Source organism: Vigna umbellata, chromosome 1, assembly GCF_029865625.1.
Source record: "Vigna umbellata cultivar VRB3 chromosome 1, Vumbellata_1.0, whole genome shotgun sequence".
Classification (NCBI taxonomy): domain Eukaryota; kingdom Viridiplantae; phylum Streptophyta; class Magnoliopsida; order Fabales; family Fabaceae; genus Vigna; species Vigna umbellata.
In genome coordinates this window covers 24,300,323-24,325,420 of record NC_142165.1, presented here as the reverse complement: position 1 = coordinate 24,325,420, position 25,098 = coordinate 24,300,323, and the positions used below count along the sequence as shown (strand labels likewise).

At 33.4% G+C, this 25,098-nt stretch overlaps 2 protein-coding genes across 2 annotated transcripts; one reads left to right on the top strand and one right to left on the bottom strand.

Moving 5' to 3' along the window:
* Nucleotides 1–962: 962 nt before the first annotated feature.
* Nucleotides 963–10,363, bottom strand: LOC124844367 (auxin efflux carrier component 6). Its single transcript, XM_047321290.2, has 7 exons — nt 9,680–10,363; nt 8,536–9,110; nt 4,241–4,430; nt 3,103–3,188; nt 2,592–2,749; nt 2,350–2,426; nt 963–1,593 (listed from the first exon to the last, which is right to left on the bottom strand). The coding sequence occupies exons 1-7, from the start codon at nt 10,108–10,110 to the stop codon at nt 1,527–1,529; spliced, it is 1,584 nt and encodes a 527-aa protein (XP_047177246.1). The 5' UTR covers nt 10,111–10,363; the 3' UTR covers nt 963–1,526.
* A 7,353-nt stretch (nt 10,364–17,716) lies between these two features.
* Nucleotides 17,717–22,491, top strand: LOC148204961 (putative beta-1,4-xylosyltransferase IRX10). The gene is made up of 8 exons (XM_088101325.1): nt 17,717–18,246; nt 18,317–18,463; nt 18,545–18,609; nt 18,893–18,962; nt 20,957–21,175; nt 21,659–21,802; nt 21,886–22,021; nt 22,109–22,491. Exons 1-8 carry the CDS (start codon nt 17,932–17,934, stop codon nt 22,336–22,338), a joined length of 1,326 nt encoding a protein of 441 aa, XP_087957451.1. The 5' UTR covers nt 17,717–17,931; the 3' UTR covers nt 22,339–22,491.
* Nucleotides 22,492–25,098: the final 2,607 nt, after the last annotated feature.

The window sequence follows — 25,098 nt, the reverse complement described above, 5'->3', positions numbered from 1 at the left end:
TTGTCAAAAACAAGTCTCATCGTATTCTTGTTGGTGAAAAGAAAAGGGAAGAAACAATAAACAATGTTAGTCCCACTTTTTTTCTCTTCCAAGTTTGGTAGCTTATTTGTCTATGCTTTTTGTGAATGGCATAACGAAAAAGGCAAAATATTGATAGATGAGAATTTTTCAAAGAAAACTTGTATACAAAAAATCATGATGCCACTTTCAAATTCAAAATTTTTAGATAATATATTTATTGTTTTTTTTTTCTTTTGTATATTACTAGATTTCTAATTTCAATTAATTGTGGCCATTTTGATTATAATTTAAAACAATATAAACGCTTAACACATACATTGTACACTCGCTTCTGCTTTATGAAACCAGTTATATTTATATTAAATTGACTTCCTTAAAAATAAAGAAATCAACTACCAAATTTATCGAGTGTGATATGATTCAGACGGGTGTGGATATTCATAAAATGTATTTCTTCGACCCGTCTCATGTCATCCATATATAACTGAAGTTTTCTTTTTTCTAAATCGAAATGGGATTTCCTTCGCCTAAAAGTCTTATTTCCAGATCAGGTTAAGCAGATCGTAAATAGGCCCTGGATTATTTAGCAGCTATAAATATGCACTGCTATTTGCTTTTGGTACTTGAGAAATACTTGTGTTACATATATAAAAGTGCTTCAGATCTTTGGGAAGGAAGTTTCCAAATCTACTTCTTATCAAGAGCATAATCAGTTGTATGTATTGCTCTTTCACCTCAAATGAAAGAAACTGTGATGTTGAAGGCTTATGCCAGAAGAAATCCTGTAGGATTAGGACTCATTCAATTGTTGTCCATTATAATAATTTGTTGGAAAAGACACATAAGGGAGTTATAATAAGTAATAATCTTATTTTGACACTGTTGCATGTAACCCCACCCTTGTTCCATTAAAAGAGAAAATAAGAATCTGCTTTTGAAAGCTTAATCAACTGTGGTAAGGCCTTGTTTCACATACAATCAATTACTATATTCTCATTGGTTTGATATATTGAAGACAAAATCATAAATCACCTTAGAGTGCCATAAATCTGGCAAAATGTCGCCTTCCAACTTTTATATGAGGGAGGAGGGGTCAACATTTGTTCCCACAAGCTTTTCCAACCTCCAACAACAAAGCAAGTTTCCTACCTTAATAATTGGTCATGATAATATTTATTTCCCTTTCGGCTACCACTAATCTATGTAGTAGCAGGGCATGTCTAAAACTATAAATCCTAGCTACAACTCTCTGTCATTTCTGTCACACCCTTAACACTTGTGTCTATTGAAAAAGTTTGGCCTTACCAAAGTCAACCTTCTCCGCAGGTGGTGTCTACAATAATGGACAACCTTCGTATATAATTGTGGTCGGTGCTGGCAGAATCATGGAGAAACATGGAAGCTTTCCAATATGTGTATATATATTACCCCACCTAGTCTAGTAGGGTTATTATAGTTTGGATAATACTTTTCTTCTCTAAGGTTGTAACTTCTCTTCGTTCCCTTCATATGCCAAGAAATATGTAATATAAGAGACTTATCGGTAAGGAAACCAGCATACCAAAGATAACCCTGCAAAAGAGAAAAAGACAGCAAATGTTAATTGAAAGTTAACATTAACTTGACTTAATTTAACCTAAAGGGTGACTAGAAAGGTAAGCTAGGATGGTGTTAAAGTCTTACTAGACCAAGTTTTGCATAGAGCCTTCTCTGGGTTTTCAGTATCAAGAAAACACTTCGTGTACTAATGATTACCTACTAACAAGGTAAAAGAGGGTGCTCGAAAATGCTTTTAAGGTTAAAATTTTGAGGGAAACTCGTCATGAAAAAGGCAAATGCATTTTGAGTCACAATTAGCACACATAATTATGTATGTCCAAGTTATACACGCCCTGGTTGTTAGGGAGAATATGTGTGATAGATTCGGTATCCTATCTTAGCTAAAGCCGCATAATAATCAACTTATTATGTGGGGCATGTTAACATACAATACTCTTTGCTTAGTCTTCGCATCATTTCATTTTCTGAGTACTTTATCCTCCAATCAACCTTCTACAATGAATATTACCCCACTCTCACTCAACTATCACCTTGATGTTGTATCATTAAACTATTCTGGGGCCTGACTTCTATAATCAAGAAAGTGAAAAGCATATTCTTACACATATAATCCAATTTAGCCAGCAACGACAGCATGACATGCAGCATTGAAATTTTATACATCTTTAACATCAGTTTGAAACATTTTCAATTCATTAAGATGCTACAGGCATTGAATCAAGTCCAAATAATGAGGTCTCAGAAGCAAAAAATTCCTTGCTTACTTACCCTGTGCTCAAAATATCAGGATGCAGGCCATATTCTCTGGCAAATACAAATGGCACTATCCCCTGTGGAAGAGCAGCCTGGAAGTATAAATTGAGGCAAACTTAGAAACATAAGTACGGCAATTTCAGCTATTGGTCTAACTGTAATATATTAACTTTTGCCTTTAGCAACATATGAGGTACAATTTCCATGTGGTGCGTGCAGATGTGAAGTCATTCCACATATATGCATAGCTCAAATACCTGTACAATGGCAGTGTGAAGTATGTCATGTCTCAATCCAATGGCAATGGAAGATGCAGACATTACAAGAGGTCCACACAGGAAGCGAATGAGCATGCCCATAACTGCCCTTTTAGTACCGCAGGCTATGATACGGGGCTGAAGGGCCATGAAAAGCCCTGCACATTTGGCAATGTGTATCTGTCACTGCTTTTGTATAGAAATAGATATATGACTACTAATTTTCTACTCTCCTCTTCATTTTACAGCTGGGTTCATTTTTCCTCCAACATCACGTGCTATAGGGACATATTACATTCAGGAGAAATGATAATTTGATAATGTCATAACAAAAATATTCTTAATTATAACATTACATATGATTAAATTATTGTACTTAGTTTATATTTCAGTTTATTCAATATAGATACTTGTTTTTGTTATGTTTAAACACAGAGGTAGTGTATATGAAACTAATATGCACGGGTATAATATTATAATTAAAGCTGTTTATATATATGAAATGTAATACCTAAGCTAAACATAGCCATCCCAAGGCCGGCATCTGAGATGATTTTGACGGATGATTTGATAAGACTTGGCATTTCCATATTCCATCTGTAAAATCACATCATAAAAGGTATAAAATTTACATAGCTGCTAATTACACATGCATAAAAGGTTTTTTAATATGAAATTTTACCAAGGGAGAAATAGTTCAGTGAAGAAAGTTGGTTGAAAATGAACGAAAAACAAAAAATAAAATAGAAAATGAAACTGTGTGAATGAAAGAAAGTGAATGGAATGAGAGAGAAAATAACAAAAAGTGTGATTATGTGTTTCATGTGAAATAAGAAAAAGAAATGTGAATATTGTTATATAAATGATAGTTATATCTTTAGTACAATATTATTTTAATTTCAAAAATTCAAAACAAATTCCTGTCATGATTTTTGAAATATAGATGGGTGAATAATTAATAGGACGTGTTTCTTATTGATTATATACGATTAATTAAAAGTTATTCTAGAAATTTATTATTCACATAATCAATTATAATTCCTGCATAAGACATTAAAGACAAATACATTTAATCACTACGTAACCAATTATGAGTCCTACATAATGGATTATGTAGATCATTCAGACTATATATTGGGGAAATATATAATTCATTATGCATAACTTTCAATATAACCTCAAAAAACGAGATGAATTTGGCGAGAAAAGAGAAGTATTAGTGGAGTTGACAGGATATATGTGGGAAGATTGAAAATTTTGGTAAAATGAAAAATGGACATATATATAAGTATGAGTGGTAGTTTTGAAGAGTGAATGTGTGAAGAATAGAAAAGAAATAAGAGAAAAACAAGAAGACAAGACAAACTTAACCTTTCTCCTAAAAAGTAAAAGAAATATACAATATAACTGATTGGTGTTTATTATGTTAAACACATCACCTATTATATGCTAAAATAAAAAAAACAAGCGTTTATATGATGATCATAAATTATTATAATTTGAATAAGTAAAATTACTTTTGTTCATTTATTTTCCATGAAACTATCTCTTTCACTTATTTTTTGACTTTTTCTCTTTTTTACCTTATTTATTTCTTGTTTACATCAGTATTATAGTTACTTTCCGGTAAAGGGTTGTGTATGACTTACTTGAAAGAGACTAAAGACCAAAGAAGTCCTAATACACTGGAATACGTATTAGGATTTCGGGAAAGTTTTCTTCCTACTACAACCAGTATAAGCCTCATCATGACAAAAGCATGTGGCATTTTCTGCTCCTTCGCATTTGTGTCTTTAGGGTCTGGGACTTTGGTGCTGTCTCTGAAGCTCATTTCTTTATCTGTCATAATTGCCAAAAATAATTAGAATAAAAAACACAATAAGCTCGATCTTTTACCACCTGCATTTCATTGAGTATGAATAATTAGAAGGAGACTTACATGAGAATCAGGAATAAAAAAAATCATATTCTCACGCTACTCCGCATAAAGATAAATATATAAACACCCATCACAGGATCAGTACCTATGTAACAATCTAATTATAAATAATTTAAAAAATAAAGCATAATAATTCAAATATCTTATTTATTAGTGTTTGATTATGAATGCTCTTTCATACCTATTCGAAAGCCATTGAAGATGTGATCATGAACATAATATAAAAGGATAAACAAAATGTAATAAAGCAAGCTGATCATGAATATAATATAAAAAGATGTTAAAAATGGATGTAAGAAATATTTCTTAAAAAAATCTTTTACTTGTTTCTTTTTTCATCACTATTTTTACCAGAAACAAATTTATTCGAGTTGAGTAGTACAGATAGAAGGAAAAGTAAAAAATTGAAATGAAAAAAGAAAATTCAGGGGCCTATGATTCGGTGTTATGATTTGGTAGACTGTACACCATTTTCACCACCAATTAGGGAATGATATTACTTCTATCATCATTACACACGTGCTCTCTTCCAAATGATGGCTACTATCAATTAAGCTTCTGACTAAGCAAAGTGGCAAATATATATATATATATATATATATATATATATATATATATATATATATATATATATATATATATATATAATTCTATAATGCTTTGACCACTTGGATTTTTTTATATATTTTAAGTAACTATATGTTTTGGCGTGAGAGGGTAGGAGGGACCACCTGTCTAGTGCCCGAGAGTACTCTTTCAGGATCTAAAATCAAATTATGAAGCCATCCTGTTAAGTCCTTTTTCAGAGTTTAATATATGCATAGTCATTTCTCACGTGCATAGTTTACAGTTTATGATGGAAGATAACCAAAACCATAATTCGCTTCAAGAATTAACAAAGTTGGGATAATACTTTCGCAAAGGAAAGCACTAAGAGCTAAAAATAAATAAAAATCCAAGTTTCTCTTCAACAAAAAACCCATGCTTAACCTTTTGTTTTTCTTTTGCTTCGGAAGTTTAAATCTTAGATTTAACTGAAAAATAAAAAAGAATTATTTAAAATTGTTTAAGGTTAAATAAAAACCAGATACATACGTTTTACTTGATTTCACGTCAAATTGACACTTACTTTTTTTGTTACCTATGACTTCTACCGTTGTTTTCACCTCGTTCCTCTGTTGCTCTATAGTCTAAAATTTCCATACCGACACATGCACAGTGGTAAACAAAAAAATAAATTAAATATGAATTTATTGTAGAATATTTAATAGAGAGTAAAATGAATGGAATTTCATATAAATTTTTTTTACACAAATATATATATATATATATATATATATATATATATATATATGACTAAGTAAAACAATTACAGATCAACCAATTAAATAGTTATATAAAATAATCTATCTTAAAAAATCATCATAACGAAGAATATATTTTATTGATGAACATTAACAGTAAAAAAAATTAAAGCCTTTATTTTAAACAATAACAATATGTAAACAATCACACACACATATTTATATGTATAATACATAATATACCTCATTAATATTTATTATTTCTATCTGTATTTTTTCCATATTTTGTTTATTATCTAGTATTCCGGTATCCACAGATTATTTTACTATTTAATATACTCCAAGTCAGTGAAAAAGGATAGAGAGATACTAAAAAAGGAAATCTTAAATAAAGAGACTTCCCATCCACAATGCATAGGCGAGAAGAGAAAAATGCCAAGAAGTACTAAAAATAATGCAAGAAGAGAACAAAAGGAATATTAAATAATTGTAATTATATATATATATATATATATATATATATATATATATATATATATATATATATATATATATATATATATATATATATATATATATATATATATATATTCATTCTATTTGGCTTCATCCAAAAATAAGATAGTTGAACAAATTTAAGAGGAAAAGAAAAATGAATGCTTAATTATGAGTATGACACGAGCAGTGAATTGGTAAGAGTAGGACAAAGACCATTGCTGACGATGGTCGGGGACAAAACGTACGCACAGTGTCTGAAAAGCTCGCATGGGCATGCGCAAGCTCAACCTACAAGAACGAAGGTTTGATACTTCTGATTTACAAGCCAAGCAAACACACTGCCATAAAATGACATGTCTTTCCTTCATTCCCGCATACGACACTGTTCATTCACGGGACCGTTGCTATTATCCATCAGATACTATCATCACCACTAATACTTATACGTTTTTAACTGAACAATGATGTTTCACACTCGATCAAACCATTAAGATAATTGTAAAATAATATATTTTTATATTCATTGGACACACTCTACAAAAATAAAATAATTTTTGTATTTTTTTAAAAAATAATATTAAATGAATATAAAATATTTCTATCTTAAACATCATTTTTCAAATCAGAAGTTGTCAAATGCTAATGCAGCACATTAGAATGTTAGTACAGAACTTCAAAACTATTCTACTTTTTACTTAGACAAGACTATCATAATTCGTAAATTTTATTTGTTAGACAGCTACAATTTATTTATAATATATATACAGTTATATGTATTCACTTTTTGTTCGAGGATAGTTCAAAAAGTTGTAATAAAAAGTATAATATGAATAAATAAAGAGCAGTGCAATGTGTAAAAGGTCAGTCTGTAGACAGAAAAGTTCCCAAATATCAGCTTTATGTAAATTATTAAAATTATAAAAACTTATATTTACGACCTTTACCAAAAAATTCCTTCTAATTAATTACATTTAGTTGAATATGGGGAATAATTTTTCTTATATGTATTCCATTTTAAAAGAAAAAAGTCCTTACAATTAAATATTTTCAGATATGTGCCAAGTTAACAGCATATATATCAAGCAGATTACTCTGCTCCTACTGGTTCCTCAAATTTAAACTCTTAAGAAAAATTGAAATTCACGAATACCAATACTATTCATACTTTTTTATTAAATAACAATATTACTCATTTACTTGATATATTTTTTCTGTATTTTTATTATTATTGTACACATTTTTTTCTTTTATCTTCCGATTTTACCTATGTATACACCTAGCTAATAATTACAACCATCATTTTTAATTGGGTTAAATATGTTTTTAGTCCCTAAACTATTGACCGTTTCTGGTTTTCGTCCCTCTTCCAAAGTAAGGTACAATTTAGTCCTCAATTTTTAAAAAACGTTCGTTTTAGTCGAAAAAACGAACGTTTTGAGGACTAAAACGAGGACTAAAAACAAAATTTTGAGGACTAAAACGAAGGTTTTTTTAAAGAATGAGGATCAAATTGTACCTTACTTTGGAAGAGGGACGAAAACCAGAAACGGCCAATAGTTTAGGGACTAAAAACATATTTAACCCTTTTTAATTTAAGAAATATAGTATGAGGCCACCGAAAAATACAAGAGGTTTGAGAAAAAAACGGGAATACGAATTGTGCGAGAACGAAGCTTCGCAACGGCTTTACGTCGGCGATGCTGGCGTTTGCTCGCAGCAGCTAGAGTTTTATCTTGAGAGAAATCAGAGTTTCTATTATTGGGAAAGATAGCAAAAGTGATATGGCAAAAACTAGTCACGGTCAACGTCTCAATTCATAAAAAATTTAACTCCGTTAAGTTAATTTAATAAACCGGTATCAAACTAAATTGAGAATTTTAATAAACCGGTATCAAACTAAAAAAAACTCAAAAAAATATATATATGGACTTTTAACCAAATATGTTTGTCATAAAGGAAAACTTAATAATATTACAAACAAGCCATAAAGAATATATTATTAAATCATTAATATATAAATTGTATGCATCACAATTCGATTTCTATTTAGAAGAAATGTTAATTATACATATTCTTTTAATTCTTTGACCTAATATAATAGTTTAAAAAAATTGTAATTAATAATACAATATATTTTAGATAAAGAACAATAAACAATAAACCTTGACAAAAAAATAAAAAACCAACTCACTCATACACGTACCTGAGAGAGTAATGTCCTTGCAACCTTGTCTCTCTTCTCCTCTACCGCATTTCCCCGGCGACTCCCACACCACCCTGGCCACCGGTGATGACTGGAGGCACACTCTTCCTGCGGTGACCGGTGAACACCCCCAGACGGGGGTGCCGGCCTCCATCTCGTTGAAGTTTGAGGCCCGTGGCGTGGGCTGCAGCGAGTACGCGTCGGAGGAGGCGTAGCCAGAGAGGTGGGGGCTGGCGCCGGCGGGGGGGTCGCCGTCGTGCAGGTGCAGAGGCGTGTTGATGGAGAAAATGTCGGCGTTAGAGAGGTTGGAGGGCCGCGGAGTGAGCACGGCGGCGTTGCCGATGGAGCAGCTGGACTCCGGCGCCGACGAAACGGATCGCCGGATCCGCACCCGGATCCGGCCATGGTCGTCGGTCTCTGACTCCGTCCGCAGCGGCATGTCGTGGCCGTCGAGCGATATAACGTCGCCGTCCACCTCGAATTTCGTGATGGACGCCGCCGCTTGCCCCGGAAACTGCCTCTGGATCAAAAGCGTCGCCGCTCGGTACTCGAACAGAAACAGAAGCAAAGTATACCTGAAGAAAAACACCATTCACCACATCGTGAGTTCAGTCAAAATTGGAAAAAGGTACTTGAACTGAATGCAAAATTAAACCAACGCTTCTTAAAATAAGCTCAAATAAAACATTCATTAATCTTGATTATGCATTTGCATTTGCATTATTCCTATAAACAATGATGTCATTATTATAAGTGGTTAATGGAAAACAACGATTAAAATTTGTTAATAGAAATCAATGCAGAACTATCTATTATTGATAATTTTCAATTAAAATTATTTCATTTCTTTCTTTCTTATGAGCTACTCCTATAGTATTTTCCATTAAAAAACTAATATGATATTGGGAAATAATCTATCTATACAAAAATGAAAAATATCTTAAAATGTATATTTTGCAGTTAGAAGAGAAATTTAATTTTTCCACTAACTTTAAAATCAATTAATTTAATATATTTCAAAATACCAAAATCGGTTAGATATATTTTGAGATTATAGAAAAAGAAATAGTAGAAAATTTAGTAATAATATTTGACGTTTGAGTTCGCGGTGATGAAGAGTTGGTGAAGTTAGTTAGTTAGTTACCATATGATGCATTGGAGGACGAGGAGTTGCACCATGAGGGAGTGGGTGAAGTCGCCGTACATGGCTTGGAGGAGGGGAATGCCCATGACGAGGGTGTTGGGGAGAGTGGCGAGGGAGAAGAGAGTGATGAGCCACTCCAGGGAGCCTTTGGCGAAGAAAAGGGCCCAAAGCGAGAGGAAGAGAAGCACGAGGAGCTTGGAGAGTGTGTCCGCGATGATGAACCTCGTGTTCATTTGGTACGGGTTGTTCATCGAAATGAAGTGGAAAGAGAGCACCGGAATGGCGAAAACCGCCACGAATCGGTTTATGCCCGAACACTGCTCCGGGCTGAACATCTTGCACCATTTCACCGAACCGTACGCCACCAGCATTGCGAAGTACAGAGGCACCATGGCGCACATCACCTTGTACAAATCTTCTCCGGTGATCATCTGATTTATAATATAAACTATCAAGTTGTTTTGCTGTTGTGGATATAATTTGGTATGATGTGAATGTGAGTGCTAAAAGAGTGAGGGGAATGAAAATAGAGGGGTTTTAATTTATAGGGTATTTTTGGACCGGTTTGCCCTTCTCAAAAGGTTTGATTTACTAGGAAGGTATTGTGGGCAGTGCTGAGTAGTGTCTGTGGTTGTTAGGGTTAATGATTGGCATGAGTCAATAGAGAGAGTCTTGATCTCATGCTTTCTTTGTCGTTGTTCTTCAAAGAAATTGAAGAGCAGTGACGGTGATAGTACTTGTAAATCATGAAATACAATAGTACAATTTAAAATATTAATATTTTAATTCTATTTTTTAATTTTTAATTTGAAATATCAATATATTATTATATTATTAAAATAGTTTTTAAATGTATGTAATTTCTTTCGGTAAGTTTCACACTGTAGTTCTGCGTTGAAGAAAGATCAACGGATTTATATACCCAGTGATATCATTTTTAGTCACTTAATTTTTATGTATTTAATTATAAGTATGAGTTGTTTATGAACATTTTTTCTACTTATGACTTTGTACTTGTTGACCGGAGCATAACTACTGATATCTATGGTTAGAGTTCATCCTCTAAAATAGAGAAATACAATTTAACGAACGAAGTTAGATAATGAACAGTTAATTACAAGATTAATGTTTAAAACTATGATAAAATAAAAAATATTTTCAATATAAATAACATTACATATACACTGCCATATATATTATTGATATTATCTTTCAATTATATTCTAAATTTTATTTTGCATATATACTGTATTTAATAAGATACAAATTGTGAAAAATATAACTCTAAATTTCGATAAAGAGTCACGTACATAACTTTTTTCTTTAATAACATTAAAAATGAATTATAATAAGAAATGTTTAATTTTGAAAATTCAGAATTATTCATTTTGAAATCAGGATTTTATTCTCATGATTACATCGTTTACTTTATATAAATCAAATTTCGGTTTATTTTACATAAATCAAATTCTTTTAAAATTATTATAACAATTTATTAATTATAAGTAAGGATAAAAATATGGGTGAATATATTAAAAACGTGGGCAATTGGGCCAATGGGTGAAAAAGGTAATTTAGGGTGATTATATCAAAAGTGTGGGTTGGCCTGAAAAAGAAAGAGTAAAGGACTCCAATCCATATATTTATGTTGTGTTTGGATGAGATAATTTAAAAGGATAATTTATTTATCAGAATAATATAAGATTTTTTACTCGAAAATGATTTGTTTGGTTTAGTCCAAAAGGATATTTTTGGAAGATATTTCAAATGAATAAAGTAAAAGAATTTTAAATACTTTTAAAAGTATAAAAATTTAAAATTTCATTCTTTTTCCCTCCACTCGTTAAGATTTGAAAATTTGAAAATAAATCGAATCAGAACAAAGATCGAGTCTAGTCAACCTATACCAAAAATTGAGTCAAGTCGTTTCGGGTCAATGATCAATTCGAGTTGACTCGAATAGAGGTGGATATGAATCAACCTGAATCAATAATCGAACTGAGTCGACCAAAGTCAAAGATTGAGCTAAGTCAACCTTGATTAAAAGTCGATTTGAGTCAGCCCAAATTGATGGTCGATCCATGTTGACTCACTCCAAAGGTCAAGCTAAGTCAGCTTGAGCCGAAGGTCGAGCTAAGTCTACCCTAGTCAAAGGTCAAGTTGAGCCAGCCCAAGTCAAAGTCGAGCCAAGTTGGCCTTAGCCGAATGTTGACCCAGGCCAAAGGTCGGGCCGAGTTGGGTCAGGCCTAGTCAACCTAGGTCAAAGGTTGAGCTAAATCGACCTATGTCAAAGGTTGAGCTTATTCGGCTTAGACCAATGGTCGAGCCGAGTCGGTCCATGCCAAAGTTGAGTCGGTTCAGCTTGGATCAAAGTCGAGCTAAGTCAACTTAGGCCAAAGGTCGAGCCGAGTTGCCATAAGTCGAATGCTAAACCGAGTTGGCCTAAGTCGATTGTCGAGCTAAGTCAGCTGACTCAAAGGTTGAGTTGAGTTGTCATGTGTCAAAGTTTGAGTTGAGTTGGCTTGCACTTAAAGTTGAGCCAAGTTAGCTTAGATTGAAGATTGAAAGTAATCGAGCCTAATTGAAGGTCAAGATGAGTTAACCAGAGTTAAAGGTTGAAACAAGTCAACCTGGGTTAAAGGTCAAGCCTAGTCGGCTTAAGTTGAATCTTCGAGAGTCGACTCAGACCGAAAGTCAAGACAAGTGGTCATAAGTTGAAGGTTGAGCTAACTCACTCACACTCAAAGATAGAGTTAAGTTTTCCTTAAAATAGAAATTAAATTATTTTATCCAATTAAGAAAATTGATATATAATATATGTCAATTACTCCATCCAAAAAAACTATTTAAAAATTTATAGAAATTCACTTAGTAATGTATTTCAATTTTTTGAAATTGTTGAAATCGCTCATCCAAACATAAGGTTAAAGTCCTCTTAAGTAAGGATGAAAATGGTAAGAAAGTAGATGAGATGATGATGAAAAAGTTCAATATGTCACACGCAAACCTTATGAAGACTCCAATGCATACACTTAAAGTCCAAAAAAGAACGAAAATGATAATAACATATGTTTGATGATCTTAAGGTATGATTGGATTTCTATTTTATCTTACTTTTAGTAGGTTTGACATTATGCATAACGTTTATTGATGCTCAAGATTTCAGTTAAATCCTAGAAGAAAAATGTTAGTTTCAAAATAAAAGGATTTTGTGTCGAAAACTGTGTTGAAGATGATGTTGAAAGAAAAAACACAATTGAAAGTTGTCAAATCTTTGGCCTGTGTCTCATCTCGTGGTCAAACAAAAAGCAAAACTCAAATTTTCTATCCAACATAAACAAAGTATATGTAAGTTGTAGTTGCTCTCAACTTCAATGGGTTAAGTATCAACTAGAAAAGTTAGTTTAGTTTTTTGAGACACCGTACCTATATATTTTGATAATACTAGTGCAATCATAATTTATCAAAGAACCCAATTTAGCATTCAAAAGCTAAACATATATAAGCGAGATATCATTTAATGCATGATTATATTTAGAAAAATGTTTTGAAACGATTTTATAAAGATTAATCACCAATGAGATGATATTTTCACCAAGGCTCTGCCTATTGAAAGATTTAATTTCATTAAAACAAATTTAAATTTAGTAAAGTTTACAACTAAGTGATTTGGTTAGACGATTGTGTTATTTATGTATTACTAACTTTGTGAGTTTGTGCACAATTTATTACTTTTGTCTTATCTAACCAAAATCTAAAAAGGTTGTTAATGATAATTAAATTACCCTAATGAATAAAACAAGAACACAATCCTCTAGGTGCCTTTTGTTAAGACAAAATCGTTTATGCACCTAAACGCTCTTATATTTTGAACTTTAACCAAATAACATTAAAACGAGATAATAATCTGAAAACAACTTAGGATGAAAACACAAGACTTAGAACCTAAATTTCCAACACAAAAAACCTACACAGGACTTAGAACCTGAATTTCCAACATAGAAAACCTACACAAGACTTAGAACCTCAATCCCCAACATAGAAAACCTTAGAAAAACACTTAGGTTCTTAGGAAATAGAAAAACATCTAGGTCACAAACACCTAAACACTATATTAAACGGTTGTTATGATTAATCTAAGAGAGTTAAAGTTAATTAAACGCTTAAAGCTTATTATACCCAAAGGGTATTCAGTTTAGATCTCGAAAACAAACCATGTCAAGACGATGTCTTCGACAAAACACACTAAAAGACTAAAAGATAAAATATAAAAGAAAACATAAACAAGCTAAACATTATGTGTCTAAAGAAGAGACAAAGATCAACAAAAGCATTTACTTGCCTAAATGATACCATGAACTAAAACAATATTTCGTCCAACGACGAAGTTTTACTCAACGCTTGGTATCTTTAAAAGAAAATCTTAGTTGTCAAATGTTACCTTAACAGTAGGAAATAAAAAAAAAAACTTTGTCGTTCTGAGCACACATTAAATTACATTAAATGTTCAAGGTTCAAAAGCAACAAAAGTGATAAGAAAAGACCTATCTGTTACATGTACAATTTACTCTACCCTTTGCAGATAGGCTATTCTACACGTATCCACATAGTTTCAGATAAAATATTCGCGCTAGAGACTCACTTGGTGTTTCTCTCTTTCTTTTTTCTTACAATAGTAAGCAAAAATTACAATGAAGCTCAAAAGTGTTGCTTGAATATTCTTCTTTTTATCTTGCTCAAATAATTTCTTTTTCTTGAGCTTTTCTGTGCTTCTCTTTTAAAATTTTCTCGTAGGATGAATATTTTCGTTGTATGCTTTTCTTTGTGCTATCCTCTTGATTCTTCCTTTGAGTGATATTCTATTTAAAGGTTCTTTGAAAAGATATTCGTTATTAACTATCTTATTATTAAAAATTAATAAAATTATTTTTAAAATATAATTGATTTTGATATTTCAATAAATTTTTTACAATTAACAAAATTAATATGTCAAATGTAATGTTTTGTTTTAGTAAAATAAGACTAATAAAATAAGACATTAACTGATTATATCCGAAAAAAAAAATCACAATCTAATGTTATTATAGTTATTTCAAGGTATAATCATAGTAACATGAGATACATAGATATAGTTTTGAAGAAATTATAGTATAACAAGAAAGATAAGAGTCTTTCTAAAGATTCTATGAAGGAAAAAAAAATAATCTAATAACAAGACGACAACAACACATATCCATCCTTAGATAAATCAACTATTGTTCCCTCATCTACGCACACCAGTAAAGGTGATTATTGAAAAAGAAAGAAAACAACACAAACATAACATGAAAAAAGAAAGGGTGAGCCAACATACAAAAGGTTTGATCTAATTTTAATAATAATATATCAATTTATAAATTAAACAATCTAGATAAGTATGATGGCACAATAATTTGGCAGCATAACAATACTAATCTCAAAGTGAATTTACATAGCGGGAGACACCTCTATTTATAACCTTAAGGTGTCTCCAAATTGTAGAAGCAAAACCCTAAAAACCTTAACATTTCTAACTTGAGTAATAAGCTTAAAATCCTCTCCACTAAGAGGAGGACATGTGACCACTACTATGGGAAAATCCTCTCCATTATTAGGAGGACTCATGGATGATAATGTGTCTTTGTTTTAGTGTAGGAGTGAAGGTATGGTGATCTATGATAGCGCTTAAGAGAGGTTAGATCAACTCTCAAGGAAATTGGCTAGATGAGACCACATGAGATGCTCTAGCCAAGACTTTGAAGACAAATACGATGGGACAATAATTTGGTAGCATAACAATATTAATCTCAAAGTGAATTTACGTGAAGGGAGATACATCTATTTATAATATTAATTTGTCTCCAAATTGTAGAAGCAAAACCCTAAAAATCTCAACTTTTCTAACTTGGGTAACAAGGCTAAAATCCTTTCCACTAGGAGGAGAATATGTGACCACTATTATGAGAAAATCCTCTCCATTAGTAGAAGGACATATGTCATCTACTAGGAGGAAATCCTCTACATTAGGAGGGGGACATTTGGCCATTACTATCCATCAAAGGAGAGTCAATCACGTCTTTGCCTTGCTTCCCAAGGTGCTCTAGGTGGATGTTAACCAAAGTCAACCATAAGAGGTGCCACTTATGGGTTAACTTAGGGAGTTGACTTATGTTGATCCATCTTGACCAAAACCCTACATTACTTGACCCATTATACGAGACCTAAAAAAGGAAATCATATACTACTAGACCCATAATAAAGACCCAAATTATTCATACTCTACTAGATGTGCTCCAAAATGGCCAAGAGAAAGAGTTTAGGTCCACATTCCACAGATGACTTCAACCCTTCTTAATGTTCTTGGCCATGGCTAGGGAGTATGCCATCAATTAAACTGGATGAAAACTCAAAACTGAGCTTGTCTACTTACTACTTGTATCTAGTAACTAGATTAATATAGTTAGATAACTTGTATGTGATTTTTATCTCTAGAGGGTTCTTCATAATTCTAAATTTTTGTTAGGGCTTAAAGTAGTTTTCTCCAAAGTTTCTTTGCTATCTTAGACTTCAAAGTGAGCTAGGAAACAAAAACTTTAGTGCAATGTAACTTTGAACCAAATTTTATCCAATTCAAGTTAATGTTTCTTTCAATTTTGTTTTTCTTGTCTTGTTTTATGACTTGTTGAATAATTTTTGTTGTTATATTGTTGTTTTCTACTAATTTATGTTTCCAACTTAATGTATCACACTTGTTTCTCTACTTTTGAATCAAAATCAAAATTCTATTCATGAATCATGTTGATGTGCTAGTGATCTAAAATGATATTTATATTCAAAGAATTTCATAAATGAAACTTGGCAAGCAAGAGTGATAATTGATTGGGCATGAGAGTTATTTCTCCTTATATGTTGACTTTCTAAACCAGTGAGAGATAAAGCCTTCTCCATTCAAGTTGAGAAATTTGATAGTTGATAATGAGTGACAACAAGGTATCCCAATCAATTCCCATTTCCTGCAGTTGCATTTTTGGTTGTTTATGTTGACGACAAACTTCTCCTTAATTGTTAAGGCGTGCCTGAACTCAGAGATCTCGTCTGCTAACCAACTATGATATTTAAATAAAGCTATAGTTAGACAGATTGTGAGTAACACGATGTCAAATAGTTGGAATGAATATGCAAGTACCTTGATATCCAGTATTTTGAATTTTGCAGACTCCCTTTACAATCTGTTGTAAATTTTAGAGCAAATTAAATCTTCATAAGTAGTTATTTTAAATATATTCTTAGTCCATTTTTGCGTCATATATAATTGAATATCCATATTACAATGAACTTACTCCTTCTTGTAAGAATGACACTATTAAATGTCTCACTCATATTACTAACTAGATCAAACTTCAATGTTGTACTAAATCAATATTTCGATCAAAACCTATAAAGAAATCAACTACGAAAATAAAAAAAAAATAACAAAAAAAAACGGTAGAGAAATCAACTATTAAAATGTAAGAAAAGTAACACATAAAGATACATTCCAAATAAATTCTACCTTATATGCAAAGAAAGTATCACTCTCTTTTCCACTCTCCAACTTTTTTGATTTCGAGTCACCACCAGACCAACCACGTCCAACTCTTCATATTTTCTAATCCTTTCTTAACATTGCCTCCTTATCCCCTTTTTCCTAGTTTTGGGAGTAACTCCCACAACTTCCGTATTCTTTTTCATGAAACTATTTATTTTATTTTATTTTTATCAAACTTTCAGATTATTTTTTGTCTTTTATTATGATATTATTTTTTAATGTTATATAATGTAATATTATTTTATTAATAAGTCTTAAATCTCATTTGAAAAATTGAACCTTTCAAGTGTCTTATAACTAATTTAATGACAATTTGATTTCGAAAAATTGCTATGTTAACAAATAAAACTTAGAGACAAAATTACAATTTAGTATTAATAAAAAACAAAATAGAAAAAAACTAGAAGAGACACGCACCTTAATTCAGAGGTATCATCAAATCGGGGAATGTAAAAGATATAGTGTGAGCGAAAAACACTTGTATCTTTTCGTCCCATCGAAGTGCAACGGTGAATCCATTTCCATGAAATCGTGAACGCACATCGAATCTCTCTTGCCGTTATGTTTGACGACGTCGTTCCTTGCTTATCCATTCAGTAACACTCTTCCATTTCTTGTATCGTCCCTACTGGACGAAAGATCTTCCATGAGCGCGTCCAATAAATGGAGAGCAATGCCACCGCACCACCACCAGCAGCCTCTCTGCACGCGCACGCACCAGATCGGAGCCCTCCTCCTCGTCACCACCACCTTCTTCTTCACGCGCCTCCTCTCTCCCTGCACCCTCTCCACCAGCGTCGTCCATGTGTCACACCCGCAGTTACAGTGGGGGCAGTCGCAGCTCTCGCTCAAGATCTACGTCTACGAACCTGAAGAAATCAACGGCTTGAATAACCTCTTGCACGGACGAGACGGTAAGGTCACGGAAGAAGCTTGCCTAAAAGGCCAGTGGGGCACTCAGGTAATTAATTATTTAACTAATTCAAATCCGAACTTCCTTAATTAGTTAATTGATGTTGATTAATTTGTAGGTGAAAATACACAAGTTTCTTCTGCAATCGAAGCAACGGACGCGGAAGAAGGAGGAAGCGGATCTGTTCTTTGTCCCATCGTATGTTAAATGTGCACGAATGATGGGTGGCCTTAACGACAAAGAAATTAACTACACCTATGTCCAAGTAATACATTCTGAAATATTTCTTAATTTCATTCCCTCAATTGGAATTGCAGTTACTTTGTTTTAACTGAATTTTTCGCAGGTCATAAGTCAAATGCCGTATTTTCGATTATCAGGGGGCCGCAACCATATTTTTGTTTTCCCCAGGTAAAAAGGGGTTATTTATTTTTTGTAGAAAAAATGCTAACTAGTGTAGTTAGGGAATTGATTAAGAAGTTGATAGTGGAAAGTTGAAAGTTGTTTTATTGGGATGGAGGAAAATGTACTGTATCAAGGTTTTTCAATGCGCTCCCTGTGATTTTAAATTAAACCTTTCTCATTTTAATTCCTTAATCCAATGGTTAGCAAGGTCCTTTCTTGTATTATGAAAAAAGAAAAACACATTGCAAATAGTAGCTAATACTTGATGTGTCTTTTGTGTTGTGGTCAGTGGAGCTGGTGCTCACTTGTTCAAGTCATGGGCAACGTATATAAATCGCTCTATTATTCTTACACCGGAGGTAAACTCTTTTTCCTTATTATTGCTGTTTATTTGTTTGTTTGTGAATTAGAACTGCGAAGATTAGGTTTATGAACCAAGCTGTTTGTTTATTGTAATGGACTGTGTATGTAGTAATTCTCTAGATGAAATTGTGTGTAAGGCAGATAGGTTTGTGAATCAAGTTGCTTGTTAGGTGTTATGAATTGTGTCTTTAGCAATTATGAGGATGAAATTGTGTGTAATGCTGAAACAAGCTTCGGAATAAAGTAGCAAATGTGTGAATTGGCATGGGTATGGCAATGCTGAACTGTTCTCATGAAATAATTAACTACCTTCTGTGTTATTTTTGGTGATAGTATCATATAAGGATTACTTGATATGGAATTAGGTGAGTGTATGTTTTTCCATCATTTTCTTGGTGGTGGTTTTGATTTATGCCATTCATTTTTTAATCTACTTGGAGAAAAACTTGTAAAATCTCCAGAGCTGGGAACCTACCTTTGATGAGTAAATTTGAGTTTTTCACAGTCCTGACTGAAGACTTGAAAGACATGAAGAATTTGGTTTTAGGGTATTGCCTTGTCAATTTCATAGTGTAAAGAAACTTTGGAATGATCAAGTTTCAAGAACAAGTAAAGCCGAAAGCATATCCTGCTTTGTGGTAACAGTACTTGATTTTTCAACGTGTTCATCTTTTATATGGGTTGTGTAAAGATGCATCCTCAGAAGAAATGACACATAATTCTGTCTAATATTTTTATACCGCCCGCATTGCTTAAAAGCTCAACCCTGTTAAGAGGGTGTTTAGTTTGCTGAATGAAAATTGAGTAGTGTCCTGGAACCGACCTTAACGTTGAACTTGGGGATCAGAAGGTTAAAAGAACATGACATGAGGATTGGACCCCAACTTCGATGAATTATGCATACACAGAAAACTATATTTATAGACATGCATATACATCTCCCTGTTCTGTGTTTTGTGTTTGCTTGGTTGGGTCTCCCCTTGCTAGATTGTGAGTTTTCAGGTATACTTTAATTATTCTTTTATTTGTACTTGTCTAGAAACAAAGAAATTAGCTAGCTATCTTTTTATCAATCTTTGTCTAGAAAAATAGGAATTAGCTAGTTATCCGTTTATATCTTTATATTTTTTAGTATTTATCCTACCCTTATCTTTAGGAAAAGGGGTTGATTAGAGAGGGATGTCATGGGCAGGCCCATCATATTTATAAATAAAAGGATACTAAGGTAGAGTGGAGGCATTGAGATCAGATCAGAAAACCTAATAGAGCAGCGTCTCATTTTGTACAAGGCTCTGATGTATTAGCGATTTAATTTGTGATTTTCAGACATTGTATATTCTTCGGTGCTTGTTTTCCAATATAGAAGAGAGAATTTCAAACATGTGGCTCATCTCTATATCTATGTTCTTGTGGCGTTTTCAGAGGGCATTACTTTTTTCTCTCTCTTTTAATACTTATGTTGTCAGGTTAACCGTCCTCGACTTGTCATTCTAAAACCTATTACTTTAATATTTATTTATAATGCATAATTTCTATCTTTTTATTTTATTTTCATTCTAATATGTATCAAATATTTCTTCTGTTATATACTTTTAGAGCTAAAATTAGTGCTTTTTAGAAATTATATAATTTCCATTGATTAATCGATTTTATCTTATAATGATACAATAATAGTAATAAAAGTATATAGTAGCTCTTTAATAACTAATAATTGATTAGTGATGATATATTTTTAAGATATAAATTGTAATTCAAAATATACGCCAGTGGTTTAAAAAAGTTATAGTTGATTTATTCCTGTATATTTGTATTATAATAGTTATAAAAATAAGAGTACTATAAAAGAAGATATTCGTGAAGCGGAAATGTTATCTCCTAGTTTGGTTAATGAAAGTGTTCTTTCCATTTTAATTTCTGTTCATAACATGTTCCCTCAATTTAATGAGAGGTTCCTCGAGCTAAAAGTTCATTCTTTGGCATGCCGATGTAGGGAGATCGGACTGATAAGAGAGATACGAGTGCCTTTAATACATGGAAAGATATAATCATTCCAGGTAATGTTGATGATGGTATGACAAAAACTGGGGCTACCGTGGTCAAGCCTTTGCCTCTGCCTAAAAGGAAGTATTTAGCTAATTATTTAGGACGTGCACAAGGAAAAGCTGGTAGGGTTAAGCTTATAGAGCTTGCAAAGCAGTTTCCAGAGAAGGTATGTCATCTTCTACTCTTGGTTGCTTCTCAGTGATATTTTGCCATCATTGTTTGTTTGATGATCTTTTCTAGAATTTTTATTTTTTTCATTTTTGAGTTCTACTAAATTACAAAATCAGTAAACGTGATGCTAATGCAAACCTTATAGCGGCTAAGAAATTCTAATTATCATTTACATGGATCCAATCCTTGGATTTTGAAAAAACTTCATTCCCATTGAATGTTGCAAAATTATTGGTTTATTTATGCTGATTATGGATGTTTTTAGTTGTATGTCAAAATCATTTTGTTTCACCATAATATTCTTTAAGGAAAAAATTAACTGTTGCTGTCCTTTATATGCCATTGTAGATATGCTCTCATGTCTGTTTATACTCTAGTAACTGGATGGATTAAGAGAGTGCTTATGCTTACTCAGACTATAGAATGAATCTTTGTCATGGTACAAAAATATATTAAGCAGTATTGATGGTATAAACAGTTGGAATGTCCAGATTTAAAATTCAGTGGACCTGACAAGCTGGCAAGGAAGGAATATTTTGAACACCTACGCAATTCTAAGTTTTGCCTCGCCCCACGTGGAGAGTCATCTTGGACCCTTCGGTTTTATGAGTCCTTTTTTGTGGTATATTATTCTCCCCCTCCTTGTGTTTATCTCTCTTGACCAGACGGACTTACATGAGAGGTAATCCATATTGCGTTTGACAGGAATGTGTTCCAGTTATATTATCAGATCAAACAGAATTGCCATTCCAGAATGTCATTGATTACAGTCAGATATCAATAAAATGGCCGTCTAGTCGAATAGGTCCTGAACTATTGCAGTACCTGGAATCTATACCAGGTTGAAATGCAGCTTCCAGTTCCACACACAATTGTTCTTATATATTTTTAAGCTTTAAATCTAATTTATTTCTTTTGATTATTGTAGATGAAGAAATAGAAAGAATAATAGCTCGTGGTCGAGAAGTTAGGTGCTGGTGGGTGTATGCTTCGGATTCAGAACCTTGTTCGGCAATGCGTGGAATTATGTGGGAATTGCAGAGGAAAGTGAGGCAATTTCACCACTCAGCTGAAACATTTTGGTTGCACAATGGATCAATTGTAAACAGAAACTTGGTTCAATTTTCCAAATGGGAACTCCCTGTGCCTTTGCCTTGACAGCCTGGGAGATAGATGATGCCCTGTACAATTTTTTTTCTTATACGTGTTATTTGAAGCTCATGTTAGGTGCTCCTGATTGTCATCATCTGCTCGAACAAGAGTTCAGAGCGGGACTATCTACTTTATCTTGAAAATTGGCATTTTATCCTTGATGAGGTGCCGAATCTGCTTAACCGTAACTCATCTCGTTGGTCAGAACAGGGAATAGTAGTTTATTTTATAACTAAGTCACAAAAACTCCTAATTTTATTGATAGTCGCAAAAATAGAAAGAAAAAAAGAGGTAAAAGAGAGCAGATGATAAAACTTATAATCAAAAGGCTGGGGTAACTATCGATCTGGACTTGAAGAGGTTAACCATAATGGTCAATGATGCAAGGGAATTGCTGATTTTGAAGATATAGTGGAGGAACTCATTGCTGAGTTTGAAGATCATGTTCTCCTAGATAAAGGAATTTGGTGAGAATTCTAGTATATCCGAGAGAGGAGCCAAATCATGATGGTCAGTGTGAGGTAATAATTGTTGCATTGTTGAGGAAGGCTCACCCTCCTGGTCAATGTGGTGAAGTGCCAAGTTATCTTTAAAGATTGGCAATTGCTGCGGTTTTAGATTGGCATGTATTTGCTCCATTGGATTGTATTGAACACTGGTGTTGAGCCAATTTGTCATTTTGCAAGCCTACAATTTCTCTTGCTTGGTGCACTTACCAAAAGCTGGCAGGAGGCGCGTATTTATTCAAATTATAGAAATAAAAATAGAGGTAAAGGAAATGTGATAGAAAAGCAAACAATTGTAGAGAATTAGGGTTTTGATGGTGCACCTTGAGCTTCTCCATGATTGTGATCAGTTTTTTTTTTTTGAGTTTTCTACCTCGATCTTCTCTTCATGATCGTGAACAGGTTTTTTAGTTTTTTGCCTTGATCTTCTGTTGCAATGGAGGTTTTTTGAGCTTTTCTGTCACGATTTTTACTGCACACCATTTGCCTTGTGTTTTTGGGGCTTTCTTGTGATTGAATCTTGCGCGTTGTGCTTAGCCTGGGTGTTGTGCTTAGCCTGGGTGTCTTGCTTTTAGTGTTATTTGTTGTGAAATCGATATTGCAAAGGTTGCGCGAAGGTTGGACGGTATTGGTACTGCAAAATCCAACCCTTTGATTCCAGCGTTCTTCTTCCTCGGACAGTTCCTTGAATCTCTGATGATTTATCGAATGTTGCATATTAGCAATTTCCTGTTTTTGGTGTGGTCCTTGATTTAAGGCATATTTGCATCCGCGAGTGGTGGAACATTGCTTTCCTGGTTTATCTCCCTATAAATAAAGCCACTTCCTCTTCCGAAAAATTAAGATACTCACATCTTCTCTCTAAATCATTTCTATTATTCTCATTTTTTATCTGTTTCTATTCTCCCTTATCATCTTATATCCTAGGTTATTATTATGACCCAAGTGGAAGAATTGGAACAGGACCTTGTAGATTTGGGCTCAGATGCTGAATTAGAAAAAGACCAATATAGCCACCATGTGAAGCCTAAAAGGAAAGGGAAACAACCCAAATGGACTAAGTGATGCCTAAAAGGAAAGGGAAACAATCCAAAAGGATGGAAGATGATGTGGTCAATGACAAAGTTGGAAGGAGATGGATTTTGATAGTTCTATAAAGATATTTTGAGATATTGTCCTTTTTTTTTCCCTTTTGTTTTGTACAAGTTAGTTTTTTCCTTAACAAACTATATATGTCTTTTGTTTGGATTGTGAGGGCAATGAATCCTTCTTCATATTTTCTTTATCAGTTGGTGCTTTCATTGAGAGAATGGTAGGTTCATTATCATCTGTTAATGATGCTGCCACCATGGAAGCTCTTATTTCTACCATTAAAGCCTTGTTCACCATACTTGATGCCTTGGAAAACAAGATTAATGAGCCAAACTAGAAATGTATAACCCATTATGTAAGGACCGTGCATTATTTTAACAGAAGAGTGGTGGGGAAAGGGGAGCACGTGGTGAGTGGAGAAAAAGAAGGGGTGGCTGCATTTTCTGGAAGTGGGAAAGGGACTTCAAGTGGACGGCTGCATTTTTTAGTGGGAGAAGAAGCTCAAAATGGGAACGGCTGCAACTTGGTAGTGGGCGGCTAGTGGTTTTCAATGGGAAGCAAAGGTGAGTGGTGGGTCTTCCCACCTTAGAGTGTTCCAACCATCAGGAAGTGCTCCAAACACCATCATCACTTACCTTCATAGTGGGATTGAGCACTGAGGATGGAGAAGGGGACGGCTGAGCTGACACCAGCAGTGGGGTACACCAATTCCTTTCTTCTTAAAGAGAGAACCAGGGATTGAAGGGAGTTTTGGATTCTGCATCTGGAGGAAGGGGAAAGCTTGCTGCACGTACGGGAGAAGGAGAAGAAGAAGCTGCTGCATCCAGTGGTGAGGCAGGGAACGTCCAGAAGAATTCTGCATTCAAGTTGGCTAGGAGGTCTTCAAGAGGTAAGGGGAGTTGGATTTTCTGTATGTTGGTAGTTGTTGCATGATGTAGATGCTGGAAATTTGTGATTGTGTGTATGGTTGGACTGAAAATGATATGTTGATTTATGTATGTAATCTCGTATGTTTTGGAATTGAAGGAAATTAGGATTTTGTAGCTTTTTAGTCATTTGGAGAGGAAGTGAGGTAGTGAGTTTGAGCATTTGGGGTCTAGAGTATTATTGAGCATTTGGAACAGTTTCACCCACTGTATTATGACTTGTTAGAGCCATCAAATTGATC

Excerpts from the sequence above, each read along its gene's own strand:
- LOC124844367 (XM_047321290.2), bottom strand. The coding sequence starts at position 10,110 with ATGATCACCGGAGAAGATTTGTACAAGGTGATGTGCGCCATGGTGCCT. Across the intron at positions 9,111-9,679 it reads GTCCTCCAATGCATCATATG|GTATACTTTGCTTCTGTTTC; the intron begins GTAACTAACTAA and ends GTTTTTCTTCAG. Across the intron at positions 2,750-3,102 it reads GATGGCTATGTTTAGCTTAG|GGCTTTTCATGGCCCTTCAG; the intron begins GTATTACATTTC and ends CCAAATGTGCAG.
- LOC148204961 (XM_088101325.1), top strand. The coding sequence starts at position 17,932 with ATGAGCGCGTCCAATAAATGGAGAGCAATGCCACCGCACCACCACCAG. Across the intron at positions 18,963-20,956 it reads CTATTATTCTTACACCGGAG|GGAGATCGGACTGATAAGAG; the intron begins GTAAACTCTTTT and ends ATGCCGATGTAG. Across the intron at positions 21,176-21,658 it reads CAAAGCAGTTTCCAGAGAAG|TTGGAATGTCCAGATTTAAA; the intron begins GTATGTCATCTT and ends TGGTATAAACAG.